General features: G+C 50.2%; 1 protein-coding gene across 4 annotated transcripts in view; it reads left to right on the top strand.

Moving 5' to 3' along the window:
• Window positions 1–3,936: 3,936 nt before the first annotated feature.
• FGFR3 (fibroblast growth factor receptor 3) overlaps window positions 3,937–17,305 on the top strand; it is a 55,794-nt gene continuing 42,425 nt past the window's right edge. For all 4 annotated transcript variants that reach the window (XM_082758536.1, XM_082758535.1, XM_082758534.1 and 1 more), the window contains exons 1-2: window positions 3,937–4,069; window positions 4,938–5,173. In XM_082758536.1, the coding sequence (XP_082614662.1) occupies window positions 4,987–5,173 (187 nt within the window). In that variant the 5' untranslated portion in view covers window positions 3,937–4,069; window positions 4,938–4,986. The remainder of the gene's footprint in view (window positions 4,070–4,937; window positions 5,174–17,305) is intronic.

Below are 17,305 nucleotides of genomic sequence, written 5' to 3'. Positions count from 1 at the left end.
CCCCGCAGCAGCCCCACGCTGCACGTGCAGCAGTTCTGCTGAGTCAACAGTATTTCAAGATCGGTTTGAAATCTGTGCTTCTCACACCCTCCACAGGCTCTCTCCATTTTTTTTTTCCTCCCTGCTTCCTCCAATCGTTCGCTCACCAGGCTGCCAAATGATCTTACCTCTGCCAGCACCTCCCTGTACGCAGCTCCTGCAGAAGAGGCATTGTGCGTCTCTGTGGATCACTCCTTCCTTTTTCACTTCAAATTGCTCAGCCCCTGCTGGGACCATCTATTTCTCATCTCTCCACGCTGCTCCATGGGGCAAAACTTGTATGGGGTGAGGCTGTGCTGCAGCCACCTTGCAGGGGATCCATGTGCAGGCACAGAGAAAGCCTTCATGGGGTGGCTTAACCCCGTGCTGCGTTTGCCCTGACAATCATTTGGACCGTTAATCTTAGCAACAAGGATGATGGGCTGGAAATTCAATAAACCCACTCAGAAACGCAGTCCTTTGGGCTGGCTAGCTAATAAAAACTGGTTTAGCCATTCCAATGCACCTGACTGATATAAATGGATAGTGACGTAAGCTCTGGAAACATATCCCGGGGTCTGCCTCCGCTGCAGCTCTTAACCCTTTGGTGCTAAGGGGTGGGCAATTTGGGCTTCTACCCACACACACTTTAACCAATATTTCAATCCAGTCTCCTGTAACCTCACAGCAGTCCATCAGGCTGAAGGAGCAGCTTGTTAAAGAGCTGCTAAAGCAGGGCTGCAGCACTCAGCCTGGCTCACGGGTCCTAGCTGTGATAAGAAATATTTGGTGATGTTTATTCTGTGTACCTAACCCGATATGATTCAGGCTCGTGTGACCACGTTTCGCTGTAATTCTGGTCAATCTCGCCCAGCATATTAAAACTTGTAGCAAAGCTCAGCCTTCTTCTTTGCTCTGCCTTCAGTATTAATGCAGAAACTGTTTCCTGCAGCGTGCCCTCAGCATGCTCATGCCATCCCAACCCACATCATCCCGTGCTCTCATCCAGCAACGTCACCAAAGGTGACTCATGAGGAGCCCTGGCGCCAAGGGCTTTTGGACAGGCATCTCACAGCCTGTCCCATCCCCACCTTCTGGACGGAGAGGCAGAAGGGACTGCTCACAGCACTCACACCTGCAGTTGATTTTGCTGACAGCAGTCTGCATTTAACTTGTTTTGAGATCATCAACGGGTCGCACTTTCGGAGGGATTAGCAGCCTCCTTCTGGGCAGGGCTCTGGAAAGGTACAAAGAGGGGTTTTAGCCCTGTTTGTGCCCTCAGAGCATGCAAAGCTCCCCAAGCCCCTTCCCAAGAGAGCCACCTTGGTGGGATCTGGGCAGGCGGAGGCGATGGTGATCAGCTCAGACACCGAGAGCATCACTGATCACATCGTATTTCAGCTGCTCGCTTGGAAGAGAGCAGCCGCTCGCCATCCCTGAGCTGCTGAAAGGGGGTTGATTTTCATCACTGACAGCTCTGGATATTAAGAGGCTAACCGAATATAAAGTTCTGGGCAGGGAAAGCTTATAAAGGGTAAAAGGAGAACAAACATCAGCAGTGAGAGTACCCCAGCATGCAGGGGAGTACACGCTCCTAGCTTGAGGTGGAAGGAAAACATTGGGGCTAAATATATGGCTTATAACGTAGTAGTCCTAAAACAATGCAATTGTGTTGTGCAGGATTTACTAGTACATGGGATTTTTTATAGTAAGAAAGTGGCTGAGATGCAGTCCAGAGCCGTCGTTTCTAGCACACGGCACTGCAGCCTGGGCTCCGCTGCGGTGGCCACACGGTGACAAAGCAACACCAGGAAATCTGCGCTTAATCGGGTCTGCGCGTGCTGCCCCGGAGGTTACCCAACGGGAAACCTAAAAATATCCCACTCTGGGGAAAACTGTGAACCTTGAAGTCCTTCATGCAGGACTATCCCAATCCCTCTTTGATTTCCTGTTGTAAAGGGCTTCCAAATGTTATAAGCCTTTAGTTTTCCTCCAAATGAAAAACAGTTCAAAACCATTAAAGGACTTGATCTGAGATGCGGACCTTCATCTCCCCACAATATTAAGACTTGCCTGGTTGGGATCGGCCATTTCCATCCTATTACCCCGCTCTAGGACAATCATGAATGCCTTTGGCTTCACCTGACATAGTGGCATGGTCACAGCATATAAAAACCACCCCAAATTATAACATTTTGGCTTTAGCTGCGGGCTTAGGAAGCTCCTGATCCTCTTTGCAGCTCTGCTCTTGGAGAATGGGGCTCATATTAGTCACAATAACGGGTGTCGCTCTTCCCCTGCTGACTTCACATGAGATCAGAATCTGGCCCTGCTTTTCCAAAAAGTCATCTTCAAAACAATGACGGCAATGACGGTGCGGTGTTGTCCCCACTATAATTACGCCGCTGCCGCTGTTTTTATTTTTATCGATTTTCTGGCACCTCCAGCGCAGCAGTTGCGAGAGCAAACATCGTGCAGCTTGACACGCTGCCAAGGCATCTCTGTGACGGTGAAACCACCACACTCTCCTTTCTCCGTCTGCTTTTCCCTCCATTGTTTTCATTTGAACTGCCGGTGTCACCGGCGAGGGTCTCCGCTGACATGTAGGATTTCCTCGCGGCGGCCCCGTCTCAATGCCTCCCCACACAATGCGGCAGTATTGAGATGTCAGAGTCTCCCTGCCCCTGATAAAGGTGTCAGGATGGATCCCGGTCTCAGCAACAACAGTGCCAACCCCAAACCTCTCCACGGCGCTGGGAGCGAAACCTCCCCGCTCCCCTGGATTTCAGCACAGCGCTGGGACCCAAAAAACCCTGGCTCAGCTCTAACACGAGCTCTCAGTCTTTTTGGGCCCCTGAAGCCAAGCGTTTTCAGCTCTGATAATATTTGCATCTATTTTTGGTGAACGAGCTGCTACTTCAAGGGGATTAAAGCAGAGCTGTGACTTCTCGGCGCGAAGCAGCTCGGGTGGCTCGCTGGCAGTGGCTGGTGCGCGTCGCTGTGGCTGGGGGTGCCTGAGATGACTGCAGCACCCGAAATCACAGCTGCTCAGACACAGGAGACATCGAACCAGGTTTTACTGGAGTAGCTGGTCGGGTTAGCGACAGCAGGCACGCAGAGCCCAAGGGGGATGCGATTACTCCCATCCACTCGAAACCAGCGATGCTGGGTGTTTGGAGGGAGTCCCTGGGAGCGCGGGCAGCACACCAGGGGCTTTGCCATGGGGCACAGCAGGACAGCCCTGTGGGCACGGTGCCTTTCTCCAGCACCCATCCTGGGGCTGAACCAAAGCCCTGTCCCACCTGGGCCCCCCCATTACCCCCGCTACCACCACCCCCGTTCACCCAAACTGCAGCAGCTCCCAAAACGCACTCTTGCCTCTCCAGGAGAAAATCCCCAAATAGTAAAAATTAAAAATAAATAAATAAATAAGAGTGCCGCGACACAGCGCCGGGTCCCACACGCACCCCACTGCCCTCCCCACGTTAACAAACCCCCCTTCCCTAAGAGACGACCTCCCCCAGTCTCACATCCCAGGGCGGTGGGGGACGGGGAAGGGGGGGAGCATCTTTTTGGGGCCGGACTCCCTTCTTTTTGGGGCCGGGCTCCCTTTTGGGGCCGGGCTGCTTTCTGGGGCAGGGCTCCTTTTTGGGGCCGGGCTCCCTTCTGGGGCCGGGCTCCCTTCTGGGGCCGGGCCCCCCCCTCCCTGTCCCTCTCCCTGTCCCTGTCCCTCTCCCTTTTTGGGGCCGGGCTCGGAGGGAGGGGAGCGCGGGCGGCGGGCGCGGCCCCCCGCGGCTGCGGGGCGGAGCGGGGGCGGCCGGGGGCGGGCGGCGGGGCCCGGCGGGCGGGGACAGCGCGGCCGCCCCGCTCCGCGCCCGAGCAGCGGCGGGCAGACGCCGGAGCGCCGCGGCGGAGGAGGGAGGGAGGGCGGCCGGCACCGCGGCCGGGACCCGGAGGACGAGAAGGAGGAGGAGGAGGAAGGGGAGGAAGAGGAGGAGAAGGCAGCAGCGGCTCCATGCGCGGTGCGCGGCCGGCCGCGGGGCTTGCGCAGGTAGGCGCCGCTCCGTGCTGCGCGCCGCGCTCAGCGCCCTGCCCGCCGCCGCTGCGGGAGCGGTGCTTCGCGATCTCCCGATTCTTTGTCTTAGGGTCCCGCATTTTGTCACTATTTGTCTTTCTTATCGGTTATTTTGGCGTTCTTTCTTTTACTATTTATTACATCCTTACTTTGTTATTCTTACATACTTCGTTAGTTATTTTCTTACTCTTATTTCATTATTCTCACTTACTTTATCACTCTTATTTATTTCATTATTCTTATTTATTTTCTTGCGCTTAGTTCATTATTCTTATTTATTTACTCTTGTATACTTTATATACTCTTAGTTACTCTCACTCTTACATACTTCATATACTGTTACATACTTCATATGCTCTTACACGCTTCATATACTCTTACTTATTTCATCATCCTTATTTATTTCATTACTTATGCCATTATTATTTATTTCATTAGTATTTATTTATTCCATTATTATTTATTTCATTACTTACTTCATCATTTTTACTTACTTCATTACTCTCGTTCCACTATCCTCCTTTATTTCATTGCTCTTATTTCATCATTCTCATTTATTTCATTACCCATACTATCCCATTACTCTCATTACTTTTACTTACCCCATTCCCCTTATTTATACCATTCCTACTTATTTCACTATTTCACCTTCCCCCACCCCTTTTCTCCCCTAGGGGGGTGGCGTGTCGGGGTGTGTATGCCCGGAGGGGGTTATGCATCGGGGTGTGCGTGCACTGGGGTGCGTGTGCCCGGGGCTGGGGCTGTTGGGGTGTGCATATTGGGGTGCGTGTGCCGGGGGGGGTCCCGTGCCCCCCCTGAGCTCCCTCCCTGCCTGTCCCCGCAGCGCGGCGGCGGAGCGGAGCGCTGAGCGGCGCCCAGCATGCGGCCGGGGGATGTCTGAAACGGGAGGCGGCCGAGGGGAGGCAGCGGCGGCCCCGCTCCCCCGGCGCCGTGCCGGAGGCATGGGGGCGGCCTGGGGCTCCGTCTGGTGCCTCTGCCTGGCAGCGGCCGTCGGAGGGCTGCCATCGGCTCGGCGGAGAGGCGGAGGAGCGGCGGAGAGGAGCGGCGGGCAGCCGGCAGGTAAGGGCTTTGCCTCCTTTGGTCGGTGGGCAGAGGTTGGATAAGGGGGCTGAGGGAGGCGAGGAGGTGGCTCAGGGGGTGGTTGTCCCCCCCACACCCCGTCGAGTGGCCTAAAAGGAGGGAAAAAAAGTCACCGAGTCTTAAAAAAATTTATACGCATCACCCCCGGTTTGAAACGCCGCCTCTCGCTGATACGCCTCAGCTGCTACCTGAGTCGCTGTTTATTTTTCGAAGCTGTTTAATGGACGGGAGCCCCCTCGCAGCCCCCCGTCTTCCAGCTTGCATGTACCCGGCAGAAAAGTTTCCATTGTTCACGAAAGGGTCTGAAGCCTGGTTGCCAAAAAAGTGACAGGGGAATAAATGGGCTTCGTGGAGGCTGGGGGTGGGGGCATTACTTTCATACCCCTTTTGGTTAAAGCTATAAATCACACCGGGGGTTGGTTTTGTTTTCAAGAAAGTCCTAATAAAACACCAGATTCTTAGTGTAACTCGTTTGGCTCATTTTTCACAGCCAAAAGAAATGATTTACGGGGCAAACATCGCCACCGCCGTGTCAGGGCGGCTGAGGTGGGTGCGGGCAGCCAGCAGCAGCCCCGTGTCAGCACCCAGGTGTCACAGCCTGCTGCGGGTCTCAGCAGTGGGGCTGTACCAGAGGGCCAGGGGGACAACATCCTATTTGGGACAGCAGGGAGCTTGGCCATGCGTTGGGATTTCCCGCGGAAATCCTTCTGATGAGGCTCATTCGCTGCAGAGTTGCTGGGAAAGCCCCCCCAGGAGCCAGGATCGGGCCCCCGAGCGGAGGGCTCCAGGGTCCCCATGCCACCTAGCGATGTCCCAAGGCTGTCCCATCAACGTGAAGCACTGGGGGCTTGCAACGGGGGCTGTGAGGGCAGGCACTGCAATGCCACGTGCGCGGGGAAGCAGCAGCCGAGCATCGCCCGGCGCCTCAGCCGGGCAGCAGCATCCGACCCGGGGTGGGAGAGAGGTTGTGCAAAAGCAACTGTAAAGGATATAAACCTTCCGCGCCGAGCAAAAACACGTTTTGCTTTTCAGCCTTTGAACGGCATGGTAAAAAAGCAAATTCTTTCTCCTGGTCAAATGGGCCATGGGGTATTGGCTCATTACTGAGGGTTGTTGTTCGCTGGGCTTTGCATTTACAGTCTAAGGCCTTATTTTCCATAAAGGGGCTTGGAAGGATTTTTCCCCAGTGATCTAATTCTCCACACGGGGCTGTGAAGGCTATAACAGCTACTGCTTTGTGCCTATACTCAGCTACATAAAACACACATTGAAGGGAGGCATTCTCGAGGTATGTGTATGTTTGCTAATATGAATACTCGCTATTAGCGGAGGTGGAGGGGGTGCAGGTTTTAACATCTCCGCAGGGAGGTGTTCGGCTGTTGGCAGGAAGGAGGCAGATGGCGGGGCTGTTGCTGAATAGAAGCTAAACTAAAAACACCAGGGGCCTCATCTGGGCCGAGTTTCTCTTCTCTCCCTTTCTCGGGGCTGCTGCAGGAAGAACAATGTCAATTTTTTTCCACCCCCCCCTTCTTTTTTTATGAATGAAAGTAGAGAGGCGAGGCAGGATTGAATGTGTATGTCATTCAGGGGCTATGACAGAGATGATTAGGGAGGTCAGTGAACTCCTTTGCAGCCTTGAGCATGCGGTCACTCTATTCAGCAGCCACAGAATAGACATCAATATAAAAAAGCCCGTCCAATTTGCATTAGTATTCAGATAAAGATATTACTCCGTACGATTTGTGAATGTCAAGTAACGCTGGCTGTTTTCTTAGAGAGCAGACCGACTGAAACAGCAGCGTTTCACTTTTAAAAGCTCCTGATAACTGGCCTGTCTCCTGTAGCTGGTTTGTAAGTGTCTGTCTGCCTACAATATACGTGAAAAAAAGGGGAATTTCGGGGCTCCTTAGCATTCGGGAGTTAGCAACCGGAGATGTGTACGCGCATTGAAAGAGTTGTACAGAGAGCCAAAAGGGTGGAAAAGGTGCCAATATGGGATTTAGCCGAGCCGGGACACGTATGGATTCCTGTCACTTCTCTGTTTGGAAGTGGCAGGAGATGCTCTGGGTTTGGACGGTTTGCTTTATGCAGCCAGCTTGTGCCCGGTGGTGGGTACGAGGTGCACGCTGCAGACGGCCTGGCTCTGTGTACCTAAATATTCCAAAGGTCACCCTGAAATTGCCCTCACCACACGGCACTGGAGCAGGGCTCGGGGTTCACGTGGTCCCTTCAGGGAAGTGTTTTTAAACCCTCTAAAAGAACCCCTGTACAAATTGGTGGTGCTTCTGACTTCATGTCCGAGACCTGAAACCCTTTAGATTCAGTGGGCAGTTAAGAGATAAAAAGTTGTCCTCTAATAATAGCAGCTAAAAAAGGCAATTAAGCCTTTAAAGTTGAGACTGGCATGTTTTATTGAGTAATAAAATAAGAGGACACGAGTGAAGGATGATGAAATATGGCTTTTTTTGGTTGTCTATCCCTTACCTGGCAAAAAAAGTCTGTTCCAGGGCAGAGGCTGACTCACCAACATGCTCGCCAGTGGCTGTGTAACCCCACATCTTCTACACGTATTGGCAAGGGTCACTCCAATTAAATCCGAGGGTGTTTTTTTTTCTTTTAATTAAGGCTTCATTAACAACCAAGGGGTAGGGAACGTGATGAAAGTAAATCTGAAGATTGTGTTAGCGAAGTGTTGATCTGCTAATTAAATCATGCAATTAAACTAAGCCACTCTGACCAGCACGTTAACTTTTATGACTCTCTCCAACAAATTTTCAGGGCTGTTGGAGAAAGCGTACCTGTCCAGCAGCCTGCTCCAGCATGGGTTTTGAAGTTTTGGTGCAGCATCCCTGCTGCGCCAGGACAGTTCCCATCCAGAGGGACCCAGTCCTGCAGCCTGGACAAAGCGAAATTTCATGTGAAATTTTGGGAAGGGCTTTTTCCGCCTCCATAAGGCTGGGAAACAATTTTTTCCCCCTTCATATATAGTCAGTAAAAGTGAACTTTGATTCTGGACTGTGTGCTCAGAGAGCTGTCCTCTCGGCACGCTCACTGCGTGCGTCTGCTCTTTCAGTCAGGGACCCAAAAAGGCAGGGGGGTGACGCTGATTTCTGACCAGTTAAAAAAATTTCCAGTTCACAGCAGCGTTAGACCAACACCTTCCTGACAGTGCCCTGTCAGCTGGCAGGCAGAGCCGTGGCAGGGCTGTAGCTGAAGCTCAGTGTCTGTGCCGGCTGGGACGTTTTGCTGGCGGTCATTGGAGAGGGGGCAGGATGCAGTGCCGGAGCTTGGGCATGAGCCCTGAGGCTTCAGAAGAGGTGAAGAAGTGGACGTGTTGTCCCCAAGAGTTTAGCTTTTGGCAGTTCTTAGTGTACGTGGATGCTAATCAGGAATGCTACGAGTTCAGATATTTCTAGTAGGAAGGCAGGTGAAATTCCCTTCCTAGCTGGGCAACTTTTTCCCAGCTGGGCTGGACCTGATGCACAGGGATTGATTAAACCGATGTTAATTTCATTCTGTTTCCTCATTTGAAAGGACTTACCTCTTTTTTGTAGCTTTCTACATGCTTGTAACTTTCCCTATGCCCCAGGAGTCAGTTTGTCTGGCTCTGCATACCTTTTTCTGCTTTTTTCAGAAAAGAAAAGCAGCCTGAAACAGCCTGCTGACTCAGCACCCTCCGAGCCGTTCGGCAGCGCGGTTTGGTGGATGGCTTTCAGCGTTTGCTGTTTCATCCCTCTGAACACTGTTTGGTTTATAAACTTAATTCCCCTCCACGTACCAGGCCGGGTGCCAGGGGACAGTGGCTCGTTACAAATTCTCCATACACCCACGTTTTTTCTTTTTTTTTTTTTTTTCAGCAAACGGGGCTGGAGCTGGGCAAAGCTATGCCTGGTCCCTGCAAGCGGGCAGCCCGGGCTGCTGGAAGAGTAAATCCCATAGCACCCCCTGGGCAAAATGCAGGCTAAAGCCATGTCTGAAGACACATTCGATGCTGAAAGCACCTTAAATTACCTTGTGATACCTGGGCTTTTTTACCTAGGCCTCCTACGTAGCTTATCATAGCTAAACATAGTTTGCTGTCTGCCCTTCTTTGGCATGTTTATCTGGTGACCTCGTAAAAAAATGTGCTTTTTCCCTGAATTGGAGCTGACAGCCCCAGTGCCCCCTTCCCGATAGCTCGCAGCTCAGGTTGCTAAGTGCCGTAGATATGATTTAAAGCTCTGGATGTGTGAAGAAGGGCTTTTATTCCTGCGGCGAATGCGGTATTCCTGATGTTGCTTCCCCCTAAAGTATCAGCTCCTTGGCTTGAATGACCAGGAAGTTTCTGTAATATCAAAAGCAAACAAGAACTGTGAGATACGAGCAGAGTAAAACCTTTGGTAAACTTAGTAGTTAAAATGTGAAAGGTAATCAGACTTAAACCTGCCCTATCGTTCTGATAGGCTATCTGAGGGGGGTTGCAGCGTTCAGGTGGATAGGGACAAGCCCAGCAGCTAAACTGTTTTTTTTCCTTGTTTTTGTTTTTTTTTTTTTTTTTTTTTGCTGTGACGCTCAGATTACACAACTTAGCGAAGCTTTTATTTTTGAAGAATTGCAGCGCAGCAAAGCGAGAAAGCACTTCTTCAGTAACTGCTTCAGTTTCAGATGTATTCATCTAAAAAAGGTGTGGTATTTGTAGCAGAGGGGGAGCTAGCTTCACTGAGCTGGCCTTGCTTCCTCAAAGCCCAGAGAGGAGGGGAAGATAAAGACTCGGTTCAATAGGAAGGTTATATTAAACCTTGGAAGCGTGCTGTAGTCTCTTTATCGCGCCGAGCCGTATGCAAAACAATTACCATGTGCTTACACGTCGAGCATCTGTGGGATTTTGGGGCCGTGCCATCTCCGCAGGTTGTGAGGGGTTAAAAGTATTAATGACTCAGAAGGGAGAAGGCTTCCAAGTTCTCGGGTGAGGGAAGGACACAGTCTGGGGCTGCGATCTGCGGCTGGAAAACCGTGCAGGCTGCCCTGCGTGCCCGAGGCAGCGCGCCCTGGGAGCACTGCGCCACCAGGACCAGCGGTGGTCATCCCACGAGCTGCTGGAGTGCCTTAAAACATCAGGCTACTCCATGGCAATGTGCTGATGTGTGTGGGTTTTGGAGGGAGATGGGTGTTTTCCCAGGGGAAAGCAAAAGAGACACCTATCCAGGCTTTTCTTTTGAGGGCAAGGAGGTACGGGAGATGCTCCTGGGTCCAGATGATGCGACCAGCCCTCATCAACCTCCTGCTCTCCCTGTCAAACAACTGAAAGCTCCCGAGAATTGGGATTTTTCACTTTATCTGGATGCTTGGCAGAGTTTGTAAAGGCCCTTAAGGGGTGACTTTGGCTCCCGGTTCAGAGGGTTCGTTGCTTTGTTTCGGGGGTTTCACCGTTCGCTGCTGCTTGTAGTCCTGTAAAAATCATAATGAGGTCCTGATCCTGTGCCTATTGAATCCTAAGCAAAAAAGCCCCCATTGATTTCCAAGGGAGCAGGCTGGAGCCCTGAACAGATCGTGGTGGGAGCGACTGTTTAGCATAAGCGGGGATTGTTCACAAAGTTTTCTAATGACCCAAACATTTTAACAAGCAGAGGAAACTTTAGGGAGGTGGGGAGGTGCCTGCCTCTGCTGCTTCAGGGCCATCCCCAGACCTCCCGTCCCCCTGGGAACAAGCTGTCCCGGGACCTTCTTTTTCCATCTCACTTTTGGCCAGCAGCTGCCTTTGCACCGAGCCATTGCAGGTTTTTATGCCCCCTATCCAGCCTGGATGCAAATTGGTGGCATCTGAGCGACCAGAACTGCCCGAACCCCTCTGCATGGTGCTCTGGGGCGTCACTGTGGTGTCCCCACCAAGAGTTGGCGTGATGTGGGTTACAGCAGCAGCACTCGGCGAGGAACCACCATAGTACAGCACAGAAACCCTGGAGGAGCTTCCCCAGCACTTTGCAGGCATGGAAAAATGGTTTTCTCAGAGAACTGCGTTGTATTTTTTTCCTATTCCCTGCTTTCATGTGCAAGACTCAAATGCAAGAAATTCCCTCCCAGCAAAATATTTCAGCAGCTTATTAGGAGACTGTAGGTCTTGAAGTAAACAGTGATTTGATTTTTTTTTTTTTTTCCCTCCTAAATTTTTTAACTTCTCTGTATAGATCCCCAGGGTGAGCGTTTTATTTGTGGCCGATAGCAGGGTCTGTGCAAGATTAGCACGCTGGTTCCCCGAGATGTGCTCGGGGTATCGGAGCTAAAAAAGAGGGGGGGGGGGAACATTTGCAGTGGGAAGATTAGGGAGTTTGGAGTGTGCACTGACAACTAGCATGTGCAACCAAAGATAAATCCTCCATAAGCCAATCTTTAATTAAAAGAATGATCGGAATTAAACATAGCGTTATCTCTGCTGATCTGTATCACGTGGAGCCCGCACGAATAAAGCATTTTTGGGGAGGGAGAAGAGAAAAACACCAGATTTTAATCTTCTTTTGGTAGCCGATATGTCTGCCTTTTGAAAGGGCATATTTCTCCCTGTCTTGGAGTACCCAGGCTTGTTGACAGTAAACAACTGTCACTTGGCAGTTTATGAAAGAGAAGGAATGTTTAAGAAAACATGTCCAGTTTAAATAGTTATGTTAATAGCTGGGGATTCGTGCAGAAGTAGGGGGGGCAGTAAATGGAGGTGCATAAATTAGCTGGTATTTCCTGCGCAAGGCACGAATGAATGCAGTTGGAACAGGGGGGAACACTTGCAAAATAAAATAAAAAGTATATTCATTTTACAGCCAGCGTGTTACGCACGCTCCTGCAGCTTTACATGAAAGAGTTTTTTTGTTGTTGTTTTTTCAGGGAAAACTCAGAGAGCCTCTTTCTTGCAGTGTGTGGTGGGTTGGGTGCCTGGTGAGCGGGCAGCCCAGAGCTCCCCCTGCCCATCGTGCCCCTCGTCCTTGCCTCTCCTTTCCAGGGCTGGGGGAAGAGGAGCCTCAGCCTCCCAGTCCGCAAACTGATAAATTGCAGAAAGGAAGGCAAAAAAAGTAAGAAAGAGCAGATGGTGTCCTCTCTGCATCCTTTCCTGAAATTGCTACAAATCCATCAGCCACCTTCTTCTGCATTAAGCACTTGCAAATGTAGTGAGTGATGGCCGAGCGTGAAGCGTTCCTTCCCCGTGAGCCCAAAGGCATCAGTGTCAAAAGCGTAATGAGTGAGTGCCTGGTGTCAAGCACTCAAGAACTGTAATTAAGCATAAAAATAAGTTTCAGGCTTTCCAGCCTCCTGATTTCCCTGCCTAGGGAGCAAGAGTATAAAATGCTATTTGGGCATGCTGATGTTTGCTTTGGAGATCCCCAGTAAAACCATGTTCTTGTCCTCACACAGCTGCATCCCCAGCTCCCAGCCCAGCCGAAATACCATATAAATACAGTAAATACCATAGAATTTCAGTGTAGATACTACGTTACAAATCCTAGATCTTTCATTCAGCCTTGGGTATCTCAGAGAGAGGTGCCTTGACCGTGGCACCTTCTCTTGCCATCATTTCTTCTACCCCTTGTTAGAGGAGAGCAAGAGGCTCCAGCAAATGGGAGCCCCCAGAGTGTGGGCGAAAGGGTCGTATCTCAGTTTCTTTTGGCCAGTGGTTCAATTAGTGTTGCTGTCATTTAGACATAGAGGCAAAGGAAACCCAAATCTGAAGCATCCTGCCCCAGAAATGCTTTGGGATCTGCCCCTGGTTTAACCACCTGCTTGCAGCCCAGACAAAAAAAAAAAAAAAAAAAAAAAAAAGGAAAACCAGTCCTCACACGCATTTGTTGAGTTGTACAGGGACTCCAAACTGTGTGATATTTAGTGGAGAAATGAGATTTCTCCCTCATTGCTGGCAGCGGGGGATTTGAGAAAGCAGTGGGCATCTTCCTTGGGATGTATTCATGGAGGGAGAGGAACCACACAGGCAGCTGGGGGGCACAGCAGGGTTCCCCTGTACCCTTCTCTCCATTGGTGCAGGAAAAAGGGACAGCTTTGTCCCTGCTGCTCCAACTTCTTTGGTGGGTTGCAGCCCTGCAAACTGGTCTGCCAGCCTGATTCTGGTTATCACAACCCCACACACAACGCAAATGCTTCCTGCTAGGAGTCCTCTGGATAAGGTAATCGTGTCAGTGGAATGTGCTAGTCCTGGCAGAAGGCGCCTGAAGCCTTCTCAGGTGCTTTCAAAATATGCGTAAATGTTTGAAGTGGAGGTTTTCGTCCCCTCCACCCCCCTGCTCCCAGTGCATAGCAAATGAGGCACGGACAAGCAGTGCAGTCTTTGCAGGAATGGCACCTGCTGCTGCTTGAGCCTGACTGGTTTTGGGGTGAGGAGGAGCTGTAGGAGCAGCACGCAGTGTCTTGGGGCTGGGAGGAAGAGGAGAAGATGATGAATTAAATGCCAGTCCTCCTAGAGGGAGTAGAGGGGCCAGAGCCCAGGTTTTGGGTCACTTGTGGGTCTGAACTGTTCAATGGTCTCACTGCTATAAGCAACTCTCACTCTTTGTACAGATACATACATCTTCGTGAAGAAATAGGTATAAATATGTGGGGAGGGTCCGACTTCATGTCTTGGCTTGTGTTGCTGGGTTGTGGTAGTTCATCCACCCATCCCACCCAAGGGAGCCCCACTGGAGCTTGCCATCAGTGCCTGACTTTCAGACAAATCCAGCCCGTGTGTGGCCACTGGCCTCAGATTTATGTCCCACGGTGTCTGTCTGCAGAAGAGAAATGGCTCTTTGCTTCCTCCTTCCTCTTTCCCATTGCAATGACCAACCCTGCTGTCGCAATGGCATCTGTTGCACAGGGATGTCTGGGAGCTCTCTTGCAGAAAGAAGAGATTTTAGACATGTTTTTTTTGGGGGGAAGGAAGGGAAAAGCTGAGAAGCTCAGACCACAGAGGATGGGGCAGGTGCCTGAGAGAGCCTGTGGAAGGTCCCAGGCTCCTGCAGGCAGGACCAGCTGTGTCCTGCTGCAGGACGCTCTGCAGAGAGTGCCTTTCCTTATGGATGCATTAAAATAGCTGCACGTGGAGCTGTCTAACCTGCTGCTGGCATTTCTGGAGCCTACCGTGGTTCAGTTCCTAGCGGATGATTATTTGGGAGCATTAAAGCAGTTTGTAGGGAGTGAGAACTGAGACACGCATGACTTCCTTGAACTCTCTCTTAATTTATTACGTGCAGTCAGAAACCCGCTGTAATAGATACGGTTGCACGAGACCATTAAAAGGTCCGTGCTGCTGAACCCGATGCCCTGCTGTTGCTGCTGGAAATGATAAAACGCCGCGTTCGGGTAGGATGGTATGCGGCGCTCCGTGTGTGTGCGCCTAGGCATGTATGCTGGTAAGTCCTGCTAATTTAGGGATTGTTTTCCAAGTCTGTTTTCTATAACTCCATAGACTTAATACAAATAAAGAGCTGACCAAGTTTCCTGTGAGAAGCCCAGAACAAACGCTAGCATGGGATTTGAATGCAGAAAGGTGAAAACACAAAATGTATACAGAAACAGCAAGTCAAACAAGCTGAAAAAATACTGTAAGGTTGATTTAACAGAGCAGTGAACTCCAAGCTGTCTAATCCCTTCAGCAGCCTTCTTTAAAGAGGAGAAATAAAAGAATTCTCTACAACTGCTTTTCTTTTGCCATCTCTCAAAACTCTTTCTCGTAACGCTGAAGGGTAAGCGTTGAGTTTAGCAGAAGGGCAAAGTGTTGCAGCTTTAGTGAGATGTGCTTTCTAACTAATAAAATCTTGGTTTGTCATTCGCGACTTTAGATTACAACGGCTCAGCCTTCACGAAAAGGAGATTAGACTTCTGCAATTTGGGTACCTGGCACCTCCATCTCGCTTGAGGCATTGAAATAACAGGCTTGGTTTTGAAAGATGCTGAGCCAGGTCAGGCTCTGCATTTAAAGCACTTAAGCACTCTTAAAATCTGGCTATTCATTTTGATGCCTAGATATGGATTTCTGGGCTTAATCACTGACCTTTGCATTTCAAATGTTTGGCCTTTGTTTTCTTTGCTAAGAATGCAGACAGAGTGGCCCCCAAATTATTTTTTTTTCCTTTTACACAGCTGAAAACAGCGAGCAGAGAGGCCTTGAAGTTCTGTGTCTTTTTACTGAGAAATAGGGATCTTTGAAAAATGCCATTTTATGTAACTCAAGGGAAGCTTGCAAAGAGGGGAATATTTACTTATTTTCATTCATTGTAAACATGATCAGTAATATATCTAAAACCCACAATCAGTTGAAAAAAAAAAAAAAAGAAACTACCCTAAACCTTTGCCCTCTCTTAATCCGTGTGTACCAGAGGGTTTTTTTTTTTTTTTCAGATGTGCTTTTTCCCCCCCTGAAATAGAGGCAATTGATAGGCTCATAAACAAATACCAAACATTAAGCCCTAATCTCCATATAGAGGGGCCTGACCCTTTTTATGGAGAGAGAGGGTAGAGGGAGGAAACAGGGCCAGGAGTTTGAGGTTTAATGCTTATTAAAGTTTTAGTGGGTGGGAAAATGCAATCAATAAATTTTGTTTAATGCCTTGAAACTGGTGTTGGTTTTCACTAGCTACGCTGGAGAGTAGTTTTCATTTTGAAACTAGGACACTCGTAGTTGGAATGACAATTAATGTGGAGTGAATATGGTCCCAGTTGGAAGCCGGGTTTTGAATAGCATGAAAACTCCCCCCACCTCCCATCGCTGGCTCCAGAGTATGGTCGCTTCCGTTTTTAATTAGCGGGCCAGGCAAAATTTAGCTCATTGTGCCTTTCTGCTCTTTTGGCCCAGTGGCTAGCTTGGATTTCTCCATCTTGCTGTCATGAGGCTGTTCTTTTTATTTTTTGTCAGTTTTGGTGCAGGGAAGAAGGGGGGCTCCAGGATACTTAGGATTAAAGTCATTGTTCTGGGGTATTTACAGCCAGCTGCCTGCATTAAATGAAGATTAGAGGAGCGCACATGAGAAGTGCAAGGGAAACGCAGAGGCGCTGGGATTTGGTGGCTGCATAGCTGTGAACCGAAGGGGAAAGGTTGGGGCCTTATGGCAAATTTTTTCTAGCACCATGTGATCTCAAAACCCACTTCAGGAAGGCATCACAGGCACCCGTCTGGACCAGCCTGGGAATTGTATTCCCACTATTCCAGGTCTGCATCTCATAGAAACTTCCTCTGAGGTGAACCTCAACTGTTGGGCCTGGTGACTACGTATCGTTTAAAAAAAATGTCTGCAAGGGCACTGAAAAGGTGCTGCATGTTCTGCTAGCATGCACCAGATAGCTGAAAACCTGCCCTGAGGTCGAGAACTCTCAATGTGATGAGTTTTTGAAGGATTTTAGGAAGGACACGAGTGTAGAGGAGGACCCAGCCGAGTGGCCTGGTCCAGGAAGGCCAGCATGGTGTGCTGATGCCTGAAGAGCTTGGGTTTGCTCAGGACCTCTCTGTGCTGGGTTTTGTGCATTTTGGCATGGTTCTGGGACCCAGTCCTCCTTCAGTGGAGGCTGGGGATGAGCTTTGCTCAGGCCTTTAGGAAGCTGGGAAGCCTCAGTCTAGGCCTCAGTTTCTGTAACTACCTCCACTGGTTTCATCCAGTTGTGGTTGTCATTTACACACTACAGTGATGATTTTTTTTTAATTTCCTTGGGCATGAGGAGCACAAATATAAAACCTCAACCATTTTGTGACAGGATCGGCCTATTGAGACCAAGCTAGGACACTGGTGCTACTCTGTGCAGCCAGTGATTTTGGCCTCACTTCTCCCAAACCAGCTTGTCACTCTATGGATCTGAAAGTTGGGGCTGAGTTGGCCACCACTCCTGAGGCAACAGGAGGCAGACACCAAACGGAGAACCCATGGTTGTGCTTCCCCTAGGATCAGCCCATCAAGCGTCCCATTCCTCTACCATGTGTAGGAAGAGGTCCAAGTTGACCGTGTTTGGCCACCATGGTTGGGTGAGGTGGGCTGGGTATGACTGTGTGTGGGCTGCTGAGAGCTCGTTGCTGGCCTCCTCTTGAGTAAAGCAGGTCCAACACGAAGCCTTTGGCACCTGGGAGAACAGGAACCATCTGTGTGGGCATCCTTGAGGTGCTTCAGCACAATC

Source organism: Aythya marila (assembly GCF_965140915.1).
Source record: "Aythya marila genome assembly, chromosome: 4".
Taxonomy (NCBI): domain Eukaryota; kingdom Metazoa; phylum Chordata; class Aves; order Anseriformes; family Anatidae; genus Aythya; species Aythya marila.
Note: the sequence above shows the minus strand (reverse complement) of the source record. Positions and strands in the feature narration are given on the sequence as shown.